This window comes from Hyla sarda, chromosome 6 (genome assembly GCF_029499605.1).
Source record: "Hyla sarda isolate aHylSar1 chromosome 6, aHylSar1.hap1, whole genome shotgun sequence".
In the NCBI taxonomy this organism is placed as follows: Eukaryota; Metazoa; Chordata; class Amphibia; order Anura; family Hylidae; genus Hyla; species Hyla sarda.
The window spans coordinates 136,179,321-136,196,347 of record NC_079194.1 but is presented as its reverse complement, the minus strand read 5'-3'; the positions used below and the strand labels follow the sequence as shown (position 1 = coordinate 136,196,347).

At 43.6% G+C, this 17,027-nt stretch overlaps 1 protein-coding gene across 4 annotated transcripts in view; it reads left to right on the top strand.

Annotated features, from left to right (window-relative positions):
• Positions 1–16,079, top strand: part of CISH (cytokine inducible SH2 containing protein) — an 87,988-nt gene extending 71,909 nt beyond the window's left edge. For 3 of the 4 annotated variants that reach the window (XM_056525160.1, XM_056525162.1, XM_056525163.1), the window contains exons 2-3: positions 11,676–11,929; positions 13,410–16,079. In XM_056525160.1, the coding sequence (XP_056381135.1) occupies positions 11,676–11,929; positions 13,410–13,912 (757 nt within the window). In that variant the 3' untranslated portion in view covers positions 13,913–16,079. Of the gene's footprint in view, positions 1–10,779; positions 11,473–11,675; positions 11,930–13,409 lie in introns of those variants that run through there. The other variant, XM_056525161.1, reaches the window with a different exon arrangement.
• Positions 16,080–17,027: the final 948 nt, after the last annotated feature.

Here is a 17,027-nt window from a genome sequence, read left to right as displayed (position 1 = left end):
TTGTGCCCGGGCTAAAAACAAAACAAACATTAACTCACCTTCCTTCGATCTCCCGTTGCACCGTTATAGCTCTTTGGTCATCCTGTCCTGGTCTCCTTCCTTCTTCCGTGTGACCAGATCATCACACTGGAGTCAGCAGATCGCCTTCCGCAGCGATGTCCCGCCTTGGCCGGTGATTCGCTGAGTGCAGTGTCATGTAAGGAGCCTGCAGTGCACAAATTGCCCAAGGCAGGAAAAGGGTACAATTTATTATGAAAACCAAACCCCAGTCACCCAGTCACCAAGGTGACAGGGTATAAACCCCTAAACAAAAAATCCCCCCTTAATCTTATGGGTGTGTCTTAAAACATCACTTTTATTACAAAATATTAAAAGGTCCAAATAACAAGTGTATTAAAAGAATCCAGCACGGTCCCACAAAATTGTTATAATCTCCTTTATGGTGTAGAGATTATACTGCCAGCGTCTGCAGTACGCCACATATGAGGGAAACTAAGCCGTATTGTTTAAAATCACTAACACAATGTCTCCCCTACATGTTTTGTGGTAACAACCATTAACTCAGGGGTTAAGAGAATATAGCAAGTGGAAGAGCTGCTTTTTATAACATTCTTTAGACACTCCCCTAGACTGATGTCCAATCATCTCCTGGCTTCAATTGGTCAGGACAGACTTCACCAATAAAGTCCTACCTTATTCAAAGGTCACTGGAGATCGTATTTACTTCTGGCCCATAATAGTGACATAGACATGTTGCCGAGCATCTCCGTACTTCCTGCTGGGGATATCACAAGGTCACATGATCATCCTGCACTCTCGCGCAGACACTCGTACTTAATGCAGTATATGCGCTCTATCAATAGGAGACACGGTGACCGCCATATAATCTCGCGCATGCGCGCCGACTTTATAATTATCCCGGACCCTTCCGAGCTTCTGTGCATGCGCCAAGTTTTAGGAATTATCGCATACATTCAATATTATTTACACATATCAGTATAAATATGCTGTACACTGCATTATTAGGAATTATGCACTCTGTACATGCTCAAATTTCACTCTGTAACTGCTCAGATTATATCCAGTTCCTCTGAATATTCACCTATATTTACAAATCACAGGTTCATACTATCACTAGCAGGAACCATAAATACATAAGGTGTATACATAGAACTGGATGAAAATTTAAAACCAGATATTATTGGTCCTAATTACCACCAATGAAGACTTAGTGCTAGTATACTCACATTTACTTGGCAATATATTAGCCAAGGTAAGTATTATAGGTAATAATAAAACAGCTCTCTTGAGTTACATTTTCCTTATGGATGAACCTTATCATTCCACTTGCTGATCAAATGCAGAGTGTCATACCCAACCCGAAAAAACAATCTACGTATTAATTTTAACATGCAAGATAAATATAGCCACAGACTATGCAAGCCGTAGGGAGATGTGCCAGGGGTAAGTATTAAACCATGACTGGACCTCAGATGATTGTGGACATATCTATGTCCTACTCACCACCAATTGTACATGTGGAACATACAATAAGTCTACAAGAAGGCTGTAAAGGAAAATCCCTCATTTAGACCAAACAGACTTCTGGTACACAATCTGTAAATCCATCTGGATTCTTCATGCAATAAAAGTTTATCTAGATTTCCTTTCTGTTGCCCAAGACGTTTTTGGCAGATTCCCCAAAATTGGATGTCAAAAATATTTTGTCTATGAGCCATCCTCATATGTCTCGCAAGTGGTGTATCGCTATTGGTCCGTATAGTGCTCAGATGTTTCAAAATTCTCCTTTTTTACTGACATACAATTTTTGACAACCACACCGTGCTATGTAAATTATATTTTTGGTACAGCAGTTTATGAACTGCCGGATCTGATAGCAACGTCCATCCAGTGGGTTTGTGAATTCCTGTATTTTCGGTAAATATCTCCCAAGGTGGAAAAATGACTCCAGACTAAAATGTCCTTCAAATTGGGTCCCCTTCTAAATGTCACCTGGGGTTTCTCACCAACTACCGGTTTGAGGTCAGAATCAGAATACAAAATAGGCCAGAATCTATGCAGTATGTTAAAGGGGAACTCCGGTGGAAACAAATTAAACAGATTTGTAAATTACTTCTATTTCAAAATCTGAAGCCTTCCGGTACTTATCAACTGCTGTATACTACATAGAAATTTGTGAAGTTCTTTCCAGTCTGACAACAGTGCTCTCTGCTGACACCTTTGTCCGTGTCAGGAACTGTCCAGATTAGATACATATCCATATAGAAAACCTCTCCTGCTCTGGACAGTTCCCCTTTAAAGATTCTGGTACTGTATCCATCATACATGCCGATACATCTGATTTTAGATGTAGGCTTAACTTCTCTGCTTGAAGTTAGCAAGGTCCTCCTGTCAATACTTTGTGCTCTTTATTGGGCCTTCCTGAAGTGAACCTGGGGATAACCCCTATCCGTAAATCTCCTACATAGCTCATTGGATTCAGCTATAAAAGTTCTCTGAGTCGAACAGTTGCGCCTTGCTCTTAAGAATTGTCCTACTGGGATGCTTTTCCTCAACGTCACAGGGTGCCAGCTTTGCCAGTGAAGTAGGCTATTTGTAGATGTTGGTTTACGAAAACTTTTGTTTGGATTATATTTTCATCGTCAATCGAAATTGTAAGATCCAAAAAATTAATTTGTCTCCCCCCAAAATCAAAAGTGAACTGCATCCCTATTGTGTTGTGATTAAGAACTTCTATAAAAGATGTGAATAAGGTGCTATCCCCATCCCACAAAATGAAAATGTCATCAATAAACCTACCTCAAAAAATGATGTGTTTAGTGTACAGCTCAAATTCTTCAGAAAAAACGAATTCACTCTCCCACCACCCAAGAAAAAGATTAGCGTAATTCGATGCACAAGTGGACCCCATAGTGTCACTGAATAGAAAATAATTGTGTGTCAATATAAAAGTGAGTAAATCAATTACAAACTCAGTATGTGCCTTAAAGTGAATACTCCGTGTGTCCAAGAATTTTTTAACTGCAATGATCCCCAAATCGTGTCTAATATTGGTGTATAGACTTTCAACATCTATACTAACTAACATGGTGAAGTTAGTGACTGTGAAATCTTGCAATTTAGTGACTGTATCCTTAGTTTCCTTGAGGAAAGAAGGGAGGGAGGTGACATGTGGGGCTAAAAATTGATCAACATAGATGCTGGCACCCTGAGTGAGGTTATCGTTCCTGAACACTATTGGTCGCCCCCTAAGGGGCCGTGTATCCTTGTGTGTTTTCGGTAAGGAATAAAAAGTAGCAATTGTTGGATTCGGATTATAGAAGTGATTTCAATTCTTGGACAAAAGGCACAGAAGGATCTGACTGCAATCTGCAATATTTGTCAGGGTCCTCCAATAGGGCCATGGTGATACGTACATATTCATTCTTATCTTAAATAACAACATTTCCCCCTTTATCAGAGGTCTTTAATATAATGTCATTATTACATTTCAAGTCATCCAGTGCTTTACGTTCACCTGGAGTCAAATTTGAATGTACCGTGTTATATGCAGTTCTAATATTCTAAATCTCCCTAAATTGACAAAAGTGTCAATATTTCCATACTGTGAGATAGATGGTGTAACTCTGCATTTAGGTTTTAAATTAGTTACACCCCCTAGAGCCCACCTCATTCTCTAGAAGAAGATCTTCCAGAGCTTCCATTCATTATCAATTCACTACTTTGAGTTGTCAGAGTAGAATTGGTATGTAGTTGGTGCCACTCATGTAAACATAGTTTATATAAACAAATTTATATCTCGAAGGTGTCACATTTGGGTGTGGGAGTGAAGGGTAAACCATTCTTAAGTAATGATATCTCATCAGTAGAAAGGGAGTGAGGGGATAAATTGATAATCTGTAACTCCGTAGTGTTAGATGAGTTATCACATGGTACCTGGATAGACTCACAAGTTTCGTCTGCATTCAGATCCATCTCTATTGGCCCAATGTGTGTGTGTGGTTGCCGAAATATTCGGTATCAGTAGACCACCCGTATTATTGCCTGCCCCTGTCGGAAACTGGGGAGGTGCCGTTGGGCCTAAAAAACGTGTCATTGTAGTTTGTGACAATGATTTTGAGCCTGGATGTCTCGCTGGGGGATATGTTAGATTTCCTTGTGCCAAATTGGGCATGAAGGGGTCTACTCCTTGCGTATTCATCATGTTGCCCTGTAATTGAAAGGGTTGTGACACAGAGGAGGCTATAAATGATAACAAACAACAAAAAACGTGGTCTCAAATGGCTGGAGGTGCTCAACCCCAAATGCGGTTGTGCATTTATACTGGGGGAGCAGATCCTGCCTTTGTAGTCCGTTGCTAAGGGCGATCCCCAGCATAAAAATGCATACAATGAAGGATGCCTGCAGCGGACTACAAGTGCCACAATAGAATCCTACACCAGATAGACGGTGTGGATGTGTAACAATACAGGAATATGGATGTACTACTGTGGTAGATGTACACAATGACATTGGCTATCCCTCAACACTGATGTTAAAATTGAGACATTCGCCAGGGTATCCTTATATGAAGGACACACCAGAGCCCGCACACCAACGCCAAGGTTTCTCAAATTGGTGCGAGACCTAACGCTAATCCTACCTGTGCTTGATAAGCAAAACAGGGGCCAGTGGGCAATTACGGCAGAATTCGGTTGACTCACAACTTCCTCCCAGATACCCTCCAGCGTGACTGAGCACACATACAATGGGGGGAGGGAGGCAAGCTGCAAGCCCCACCTGAGTTGGCTAATATGGGTGCCTGGCCTCACAGGTGCTACCTTAATGCTGCCTGGTAGATATTCAAGGCGCATTAATTTTGGAGTTTACACACCTCAAAATATAAAATTTAAACAAACAACAAAAAACGTGGTCTCAAATGGCTGGAGGTGCTCAACCCCAAATGCGGTTGTGCTTTTATACTGGGGGAGCAGATCCTGCCTTTGTAGTCCGTTGCTAAGGGCGATCCCCAGCATAAAAATGCATACAATGGAGGATGCCTGCAGCGGACTACAAGTGCCACAATAGAATCCTACACCAGATAAACGGTGTGGATGTGTAACAATTAGAATACAATACAGGAATATGGGTGCACTACTGTGGTAGATGTATACAATGACATTGGCTATCCCTCAACACTGATGTTAAAATTGAGACATTCGCCAGTGTATCCTTATATGAAGGACACACCAGAGCCCGCACACCAACGCCAAGGTTTCTCAAATTGGTGCGAGACCTAACGCTAATCCTACCTGTGCTTGATAAGCAAAACAGGGGCCAGTGGGCAATTACGGCAGAATTCGGTTGACTCACAACTTCCTCCCAGATACCCTCCAGCGTGACTGAGCACACATACAATGGGAGGAGGGAGGCAAGCTGCAAGCCCCACCTGAGTTGGCTAATATGGGTGCCTGGCCTCACAGTTGTGAGTCAACCGAATTCTGCCGTAATTGCCCACTGGCCCCTGTTTTGCTTATCAAGCACAGGTAGGATTAGCGTTAGGTCTCGCACCAATTTGAGAAACCTTGGCGTTGGTGTGCGGGCTCTGGTGTGTCCTTCATATAAGGATACACTGGCGAATGTCTCAATTTTAACATCAGTGTTGAGGGATAGCCAATGTCATTGTGTACATCTACCACAGTAGTGCACCCATATTCCTGTATTGTAGGCTATAAATGATGTAGAGCCATTGGGCCCTGATCTTGATGTAGGTTCTGACCATGCTTGTCCACTTCTAGGGTTACCAGAATAAGGGGCCTTTTTGTGTGTCCTATTTTTGCCTCCTTTAAATTTTCTCTTAGTGCTGCCTCGCGAGCTGCTATTGTCAGAGAAGAATTCCTCCGTCCCTGAAGTGTCAGTATCTTGACATTGACGTGAGTTATATTGGGTAAAGTTATGCCTTCCCATTGGCAAAATCTGTATAATCCCCAATGTATTTGTTGTGTTTTTTCTCCTTCAGTTCGTTTTTGAAGGTCTCTAGATTTTTTGTGAGTTTAGTTTCCAAAGAGGCAAACTCTGGATTGTTTATAAAGGCCTGGACTTCCTTAATTTCCATAAAGGAGAGTATAATAATTTTGTGGGACCGTGCTGGATTCTTTTAATACACATGTTGGGGTTTATACCCCGTCACCTAGGTGACTGGGGGTTTGGTTTTCATAATAAAATGTAAGTAGCCTGGGCCCCCCCTTCTCCCTGCTGCCCGGGCTTCTTACATGACACTGCGTTCAGCGTATCACCGGCTGAGGCGGGACATCGCAGCGGAAGGCGATAAGCTGACTGCAGTGTGATGATCCGGTCACACGGAAGAAGGAAGGAGACTGGGAACGGAGGTCTGAAGAGCTATAGCGGCGCAACAGGGGAACGTTGAGTAAAAGGGGTACTCCGGTGGAAAAAATTTCATATGCACTGGCTCCAGAAAGTTAAACAGATTTGTAAATTACTTCTATTAAAAAAAATTAATCCTTCCAGTACTTATCAGCTTCTGTATACTACAGAGGAAGTTGAGTTTTTCTTTTCTGTCTGACCACAGTGCTCTGTGCTGACACCTCTGTCCATTTTAGGAACTGCCCAGAGTAGGAGCAAATCCACATAGCAAACCTATCCTGCTCTGGACAGTTCCTGACATGGACAGAGGTGTCAGCAGAGAGCACTGTGGTCAAACTGGATAGAACTACACAACTTCCTGTGGAGCATAAAGCAGCTGATGGAAGGATTAAGATTTTTAAATAGAAGGGATTTAAAAATCTGTCTGACTTTCTGGCACCAGTTGATTTGAAAAAAACAAAAACAAAAAAGGCAGTTTTATAAGCCAGGTCATGGTTGGCGTAGATTTGTGGTGTTTTGGAAATATTTGCGACATTTTGAGTGACTTTTAAATGGAACCAATTATCAGATTTTACACTATATAACGCTTGGCAAAGCATTATATAGGGTAAAATCTTTATCCTCATCATCCCCCGAGGGATGCTCCTGGCCCCAGGGATGCTGAGAAAGTGAACTTATAAACTGCTCCCTGCCGTGCCCGTAAGTAGTCCCCTGGGCGGGGAGGTCCTCTAACCTAGTCCCGTGTTTTCAACCGGCAGCGACGCCCCCTCCACTAGATTGACAGGCCACATCATCGCTCTGCTCACTAAGCAGACGGAGCAGAGCGATGACGCAGCCCATCAATCAAGCCGGCCAAAGACACGGGACTAGGTGAGAGGAGCTCCCCGCCCAGGGGACTACTTACGGGTGCGGCGGGGAGCAGTTTATGAGTTCACATCCTCACCATCCCTGTAAGCAGTAATGTCCACAGGGATGGTGAGGATAAAGATTTTACCCTATATAACGCTCAGGGTAAAATCTGATGATTGGTTACATTTAAATCCCTTGATAAATTCCCCCTATTGTTCCAGAACTCTTGTGGTTTATTCAGATACAACTTTGTAAGCATAAAGTGTTACTATCATTTAAAAAAAACATTTGTCCTGAGACCTTCTGTGATTGCAAGTTTTAAGACAGTGAAGTGCACAGCAGTGCTCAGAGGCGTAACTTGTAGCTTCTAGGCTCTAATGCAAAATCTGCAACATGGCCCCATGTGCCATTTATAATACTGGTCTATTATGGGGAAGGGCCCTCTTAGGCATCAGGGCCTTGATGCTACTGCTTCCTCTGCACCACCTATAGTTATGCCCTTGTCAGCATTCAGACATTGGGTGAATGTTTAGGAACACTAACTTTTAACACACGCCTGAATGGTCCAGACCAAAACTTCTGCTTTTAAAGAGGTGACTGCACTATCTGATGATCAATTAAATGTAGGCTATTTGACTGGAAGAATTTGGCTGCTACTTACTCCCTTAATTCCTAGCGAAAGTAGAGGAATACGGCACTCTCTGAGAGGGCGGTGCGCAAGTAGGATCCCACTCCTTAAATCAACTGAACAAAACAACTTGGCACTCGCTTCAGTAGAATTTATTTTATTTTATTTGCAATCCAAGGGGTATTCCTGTGGAAAACTTTTTTTTTTTTTAATCAACTGGTGCCAGAAAGTTAAACAGATTTGTAAATTATGAATTCGAGTAGAATACAGACATGGCGCACATCTACAATCTTGTATAATGATCTGATTGCTTCTCAGCACAATATCAAAAACTAACAGGTTGTTAGTATACATTTTTTATCAAAAAGTACAAGCCCACTCGCCACATCAAGGCCACCTATTCAGAGTGGGTCCCTAACGTCCCTAGCATAAAATGGCGTAGCACCGGGTGGCGACCACCACCGCCGCGACACAGGCGCCCACGGGGGGGGGGGGGGGGGAGGGGAATGGGGAGCGACCCACTGGCAGAGCGGCCCCAATGCCTCTCAAACCAGTCTATGGGCCGCACCCGCCCACAGACACAGCGCCACGGCAGCAACGGACGACGCCCCGCACCACACCAGTGTGAACAAGGTGTAATGGCTCACTTACCTTGCTCTCCCAGTCAGACTGGGAGGTGGGAGGCAGCTAGGAGTGAAATGGCCCTAGTGTGGCTAATTACCACCTATATAGGTTTGGGCTGAGGGGGTGGGGAAGAGTGCAGCACATGTTCAAACAAAAAAAAAAAAAAGGAAGGATAGAAATCACAATATGAATTTGAGTAGAATACAGACATGGCGCACATCTACAATCTTGTATAATGATCTGATTGCTTCTCAGCACAATATCAAAAACTAACAGGTTGTTAGTATACATTTTTGATCAAAAAGTACAAGCCCACTCGCCATGTCAAGGCCACCTATTCAGAGTGGGTCCCTAACGTCCCTAGCATAAAATGGCGTAGCACCGGGCGGCGACCACCACCGCCGCGACAAAGGCGCCCACGGGGGGGGGGGGGAGCGACCCACTGGCAGAGCGGCCCCAATGCCTCTCAAACCAGTCTATGGGCCGCACCCGCCCGCAGACACAGCGCCACGGCAGCAACGGATTTGTAAATTACTTCTATTTAAAAATCTTAATCCTTCCAGTACTTTTTAGGGGCTGTATACTACAGAGGAAATGCTTTAATTTTTTGATTTCTCTTCTGTCACGACCACAGTGCTCTCTGCTGACATCTGCTGTCCATTTTAGGAACTGTCCAGAGCAGGAGAAAGTCCCCATAGCAAATATATGTTGCTCTGGACAGTTCCTAAAATGGACAGCAGAGGTCAGCAGAGAGCACTGTAGTCATGACAGAAGAGAAATCCAAAAATTAAAGCATTTACTCTGTAGTATACAGCCCCTAAAAAGTACTGGAAGGATTAAGATTTCTAAATAGAAGTAATTTACAAATCTGTTTAACTTTCTGGCACTAGTTGATTTAAAAAAAAAAAAAAGTTTTCCACGGGAGTACCCCTTTAACCAGATAATATTTCGGTCACCTTGTGCCCTTCCTCAGATCAGTATTGTTGCAGAGAACTGGACATGATCGCAGTCTCATGGCGTGTGATAGGTGTGCGACCTCTGGTCGCTGGATGTCACAGGTCGCACACCTATCACACGGCATGAGGCCGCGATCATGTCCAGTTCTGAGGAAGGTCACAAGCTGACCGAAACGTTATCTGTTTAATGGATTGCAAATTAAATAAAATGTATTCTACTGAAGCGAGTGCCAAGTTGTTTTGTTCAATTAATTCCTATTGAAGCCACAAGGGTGTACATAATGTTTCACACTGTTCTGTATTTTGGCCTGATTTTGTTAAATATATAATGATATTTGTCATGTGTTGTTCATCTGAGATTGTATTTACCTCATTTTAAGACCCTGAAAGGACCAGGTGTTTTTTAATTATGCCCTGATACATTGAAACCACAAAATTCAGAGAAGATACACATTTTTCTCCTGGGTGAACACCATTTTGATTTGAATGGGTACAGCGTTGGGAACTGCTTGATTTCCCCTTGATGGTGCTGCAGGGAACACCTACTGTAACTGATCCCAGCAAGGATATGTCTACTGATCTCTTTTTCGTACAAGTACTGGATCCCTAAGGCTTCCCCACAACACAGGAGTGCAGTATGGATGCATTTACACCATAAAAGCTAATATGGTTACCGAATTCGGGGAGGGGTCAAAACCGGCAGCTACCATATCCCCGCCGGACCCGGCCCACATCTCAATTATTTGAATGAGCCGACCGGAGTCAGGTAGTGACCCCGGTTGGCTCATTTTTGCACTGCATCCGGGTTTGTTGCTGGACTGAAAACTGCGGCTTACCACCATATACCACAATTCAGGCCGGGTCCGGCGAGGATATGGTAGCGGCTGGTTTTGACATTTCCCTGCTGGATCTGTTGACCGTATTAGCTAAACATAGTGTGAATGCACCCTAACAAATCCAGATAACTGAAGAAGAATTGTTTATGTTGCTTATATAAAGACATAATATTCCATTGTGCTGTGAAAAGATTGCCATCACATTACTCCCTGTCCTCAATGAGGTCACAATCTAGTCTATTACATACACTGGCATCAATTAACCTATTGATGCCACCTGACAAATGGGCAATTCATTATGAGGAACAGACCCTACAAAACAAGATGACATCATAGCATTAACGACATGATGTCATTAGTGGTCAGGCAGTGGATGACAGGGCACCATCTACACCAGCTCCCAGGGGCTTCGACCCTTCATGAAGCCGCATGAAGCAGCTCTGTTGTGAGGTCTAAGGCTCTCAACACCCCCAAAGCTCTGGGAATGAGACATGAGGCCACTTCTGCTGCTTGTCTAGCTAAATATAGCCTGACATGCCTGTGTAACCACGTAATGACTGCAGGAAAGCAGCAGATGCAAAATGTCCAGCGGAATTTCTGGAATCAAATAAAATCCCTGGAAATGGAAGGAAAAAAAAAAAAGTAGAGCATTAACCCTTCTAGAGTCAGTAGAAGCCAGTTTAACCCTTTCTGCTGCAGTGTTCTTCCTCTATGACAGCTGAGCCTTGTTTGCAGGAAGACCGGCTGGCTGCCTTGCTCTGCAGCACTTCCTATCACCCCAGCGTCTGAGGACAGCAGGCACTGTCCCCTCCCAGGGCTGGCAGTAGGAATGTGACCACTCCTCCTCCGGCCTCCTGTCATTGGTGGATTTACATAGTTCAGCCCATTTTTCCTGGAAAGTTCTTGGAAATATATTAGCTGGGTTCTGCTGTTACACTGGGACAACACACACACACCCTATACAACTATATATAGAAGCAGCACAGCGACTGCACAGGTTTAGATAGCAGCCAGCCGCTCGGACAGGATACATTGTGTGCTGTCACTGAACACAGTACCTGTCAGAAGACAATTAACAGAAAAGGATTCTATTTTTGGACTTTTGCCCCCTTTCCCTGGTACTGAGCCTTCTCTTCGGTGGGACACCTATGCCTTTCCGCTCCTCCTGGACGGATATGATTCTTTGTGTGAGAGGGTAAGACGACTTTTGTATTATCAATAGCGCAGACCTATTCTGTAGTGCCGGGCACAGAATGTGACATGCCATTAGTTATTATGGTGTTCTTCCGAAGGACACCACACGTCATGTTTTTTTTCTTTAGCGTAGAAAACTATTGCCACTGATGCACTAAAGTCCCCTAGATCTGCGTGCGTATAACGTCTCTCTCTCTATTCCAGTCCACAGAGCCTGTTGGCAGAGCAGAGGGTTTGTCGACCGTCATCCTGTGTGGGGGTCCCGGGCTTTGCAGCCGACCAAGTCATGCACCCCCTGAACCCTCCAGCCTGTCCGGGGCACTCACCGAATGTGCCTGAGGTGACCCCAAGACCAGTAGAGCCCCAGCGGCCGCAGCCACCTCCCCAGAACACGGTGAGAGACCCGGAGGAAGATCTGCTCTGCATTGCCAAGACTTTCTGCTATCTCCGAGAATCAGGTAAGATCCCAGAACTGCAGACAAGGCGAAACTTTAAATCGTGGTATCTCTTTCAATGTATATTTAAAGAGAGGACGTATTCATAGAAAAGGAGTGTCCCTTGAAGCTACAGTTAACTTTTTCCTATACCTACACCAGTGTTTCCCAACCAGTGTGCCTCCAGCTGTTGCAAAACTACAACTCCCAGCATGCCCGGACAGCCGAAGGCTGTCCGGGCATGCTGGGAGTTGTAGTTGTGCAACAGCTGGAGGCACACTGGTTGGGAAACAACGATCTACACTGTGACGTACCTTAAATTTAACTGACAATCTATTATTGTGTAATCATCATTGCCATCAGAACAAGTAAAATGGGTGGAAGTGGTGAGATTTGGCACCTCATGTTGGGCATATTTCCTGTTTACTGGTTGATCACATGACTGACATAACACTTATAGGCACATTAGACAAAAATAATTGGAATATGACGACACTTTAAAATGTAGTGACCCAAATGCTTTTTGTTTAAGATTGTAGAAATTTAAGAGTTAAAGTGACAACTTCAAAGTAAAGAGAATTGTAAACAAAATCTTTACGATGATCGGTGTCTGTAGGAGCTGCCGCAGGGTATGGCTCATGACAGATGACATTACGGCAAAACCTGGCATGATGCAGAGGACGAGGTCTGTCTCTATGTGTTATGACGCAGTAAAAAACATATTCATAAAAAAAACATGATTACAATTTTAAAAAAATATTCCACGTTATTTTTCTCATGTCTTATTGTCTCATTTGACAGTCAGACACTCTCAGATTTTTCGATACATTCAGAGAAGTAAGCAGCCACGTTTACAAAGCTGGAAAACGATACAAAAGTGTTTGGGGTACTGAAGCCACGGCTGTCATATTAATAGCGTCATATAGACCCAACAAAAAATTTGCTCTGCAAATTATTTCTGTATTTAACCCCCAAAATCCTGGATTTTTTTATTTTTTTTATTTTTACAATTACCTTGCCGACTAACATAAAAAAGAAATGTTTGAAAATCCACATTTCTGTGTGTAGTAACTAAGAAAACTTAGATTTTATTTTTTTAACATAATATGTTGGAATTATTTATTTTTTTGCACATTTTACAAATTGTTTAAATTCAAGTTTCTGTGCTGCAAAGCCATCGTTGTCTTCTGTCAAGCTGCTGTTAACAATTTAAGACGTTTCTTGGTTGCATCTGCCCAAGTTCCATAAGAGTTGTCACTTGGGAAGCCCTGAATATCAAATTGGCTTAGTTAGGCAGGAGCACCAGTTGTATAACTAGATAAATTTGCTGTTCAGAAGTCTTGGAAAGCTGAGTGACAACTCCTACAGGACCTGAATAGAATGTCACCCAGCTTCTCTAGAACTAGATATAACCCATCAGAGATGAAGAGTTAACATTATTTTTGGAATAATGAACCTGACTTTGTAGTTCCTACATGTTGTTGCTCTTTCTTCCCCATCTTAGGTTGGTACTGGGGGCCAATTACCGCCACAGAAGCCAAACAGAGACTCCAGAAAATGGCAGAAGGTGTCTTCCTGGTGCGCGACAGCACTCATCCCAGCTACCTCTTTACTTTATCTGTGCGCACGAACCGAGGACCCACGAACGTCCGCATTGAGTATTCGGACAGTCTCTTCCGCTTGGATTCTAACTGGCTGTCTAAGCCACGTATCCTCTCCTTCCCTGATGTTGTCAGCCTGGTTCAATATTATGTCTCCTCCTGTAATTCCGAGAGCACTAAGGACCCAGCCAGTCAATCGAACCTGGAACCCACCTCCCTTAAAGAGCCGGCTGCAGTGCACCTCAAACTCTTACGACCCCTTTATCGAAGTGGAGAAAGCCCGAGTCTGCAACACCTTTGCCGGCTGCAGATAAACCGCAGCGTGGTGCCTGGGTCCGACCTCACAGAACTGCCCCTACCCAGGAGAATAGTTGAATATCTGCAGCGATACCCATTCAAGCTCTGATTCATTGAGGGCAGGACTTGTCAATACTTACACATACTTCCCGCCAAGGGTGCCATACGTCCAATATTGTATATAACCATCATATTTATTATAATATTTCCAACATCCAGCTGTTTTTTTTTCAGGGGGGAGGGGTTTATACTTTGTTGATTTTTTGTCAATGCAGGATTCCCCTAGGAGTCACTGCAGGGGTTCACCTTCCCCCTTACTGTGATAGAACTGGTGCCAGCTGTGGATTATACCATCAAGATACACTGTAACTACTAAACCCAAAGAGACCAAGAGGAGCATGTCTATTGTCTGGACTTGTTCACTGGGCGAAGTCGCTGATTGGTCGCTGTAAGGGGACAGATCACTGTGGATGCCTGAAGACACTAAACTTCTGCTGCATTCTGATAAGGCTGGTACAGCTGCACATTAGTGGTTATGTTGTGAAGACACAGGAGGGTTCTTTCCGTCAGGCTCCTGGAGATGACAATAAATAGGATTTCTTACTATCGTGGTTGTCCTGTTGTTTTTAATGCCTTTACCTCTTCTGTCAAGTTGTTATATTTAATACTATTTAGCTGTTAATTAGTTATATCTGGCTCTAGGAAAAGCTGGGTGACAGCCAATGTGTCTGTTGTTACAAGAACTGACACTTGCCTTTCCTAGACTAAATGACATGTGTGCATATTTACCATTTTGGAAGCTGGGTGCCAACAATCTTCAGTGGAGATGTAATGGCGGCCATATTGGTTGTTATCCAACATTCTTTATTATACAGCATTACTCATGATTTTACAGAATATACAGCGTTGCTTATGATTTATCAGAAAAGGGTGGTTTTTAATAACTGCAGATTCAAAGGGGCAGGGCTCCTTTATATTAAGACCGTCATTTATTGTAGTTTACTTTGCAAAGGACAGGTTCAAGTCACTAAGGCAGCAGTAGGCACATCCCCTGCACATCCATATTAAAGGGATAGTGTACATTCTTATATCATTATGTTACTATAACCACTGAGCTGTAGCTAAAACTCCCATCATATCAATATCAATCAATTCCTCAGCACTGGAATGTACTAGGCAATTCCTGGGATTTTTGTTTTCTTTTATTACAATATTCACTGATGACATAACTTAAATTATCCAAGAATTCATTGATTGTGTTTAGCTTAAAGGGGATCTCCAAAGCATTACTTGAGCTTGAATAAAAACATGTAATGTGCATAATGGAAAGATGGAAACGTCAGAATAAAACATGAACATTTGTGCAGCACCAAGGGTTAATAAAGTGAAGGCAATGAAGTTGCAGCAATATATGAATAGTCATGGCTTCTTACAACTGATGTTATTTTTTTCCTTTAACCCTTTTAGCTGTATCCGATCACTTATTTCTGGCCTCCAGGACCAGTGGTCACCATATTAGTAAATTTGATAGGTGGCTTATTTTGGGGAAATGTTTGTGTTCATAGTTTTTGCAGTCTATCCAGGTGCTCATCCACAACACTCAAATGTTGCCTGTATACAGTAACATTACCGGCTCTTTTACGGATTCACATTATGGAATTTTTCCACAGAATTTCTAGATGAAATTTAGCCCTGAACGTCCATTACATGAAGCTGAACTAAATAGTTCGGACTGTGGATTTTCCACCAAGAGATCGGACATGTTAGTTATTTCTGCAAAATTCCATTTATTCAATCGGATTTCTTTTTCCAATGCTTATTCTCTCTGTAAAATTCTGTGTGAAATAAACACAGATTCTGGGGAGTACTGTAGTGTTCTCTAATGTGAACAGGGCTTTAGACTCCTCTACAGCAAATCCACCCCGGTATTCATGTATATATACACCGTGCTTAGTATGTAAATAGGGACATTATTCTATTTAGCATTGCAAGAAAGCTGAGTAACTGCCCCACCCAGGGCTTTCATGGCACCCATATGGGTTGTCACCCAGGCTTCTGAGAAAACATACAGTTAGGAAATGACTGAACAGATATTGTAACACCTTGACAAAAGACCCAAGACTGTTATATTCTGGAGACAATTTGGATTCTTTTGGGGGGGATGCTGTTAGAGGATCAGATGTGACGTGGCGTTATCAGAAGAGCATATTGATTCTTCCTATCCCTACAGTGCTATCCTCTGCTTGCTCGTGTTGTATCATCTTTGCCGTCTCTCCCTCAGGTAATCTTGTATTATTCCACACTCTCCGTTGCCAATTTCTCCTCCGGTAAATCTGTTTTCTCCACATTCAGCCCTTAGGCAGGGTTACACTTTACAGACACACAAATATTTCTGAGACTTATCAACCCCCCCCCCCCCTCCCACGTCTTCCGCTGAACACAGGGTTTACCAGGAAACGCTCTACCGTGTCTTTCTGAGAAACTGAGCAGACACAGAGCAAGGAGGGAGAGTGACGAGTGCAGGGCAGCTGCTTGGATCAGTACGCCCATAGCTGCTCACTTCTGACACCGATACACAGCCCTTGACTGTGGTCCTCAATAAAATCAGGGGCCCCATATATGTAGTTACTGCTTTTACTAGGAAACTTCAGTAGCTAGCTAACTTATCTGTTACAGAAACCATGCACTCATGGTCTACCCTGAATTTAAAGGGACATTACCCCAAAAGCATGTGCTTATAGCACAGAGGTTCTTAACCTGGGTTCGATCGAAGCCCAGGGGTTCGGTGAGTCAGTCCCGGGGGTTCGGCAGGGGGAGTTCGCAACAGGACAGGCAAACCAAACAATTGCTTGGTGCCCCGAGCATAGCTGGTGTTTGCCCATCCTGTGGCGACGGGGCAATTCCCCCCATCACTATTAACTCCCTGCGGCCCCGCGTTAAGTAAAAAAACGCAGGGATGCCGGGACGTCAATGCCCGTGCGTGCGCCCATGGAAACAAAGGCGCCGAGGACCAGAGGATCGAAAAGGAGGAAGATGCGCGCTGGCCAGCTTGGTAAGTGACCAGCGGCATGTCATCTTTGGTGCTCCGACCACCGGTCCAGAGATCTACTGCTATAGCCGGAGTGGTGGTCGGAGCACTGAAGTGGGCAGTACACAGGCATACAGCCTCCAGCCATACACTCTATATGGCTGGAGGCTGTATGTCTGTGGGAGAACACTGCCTA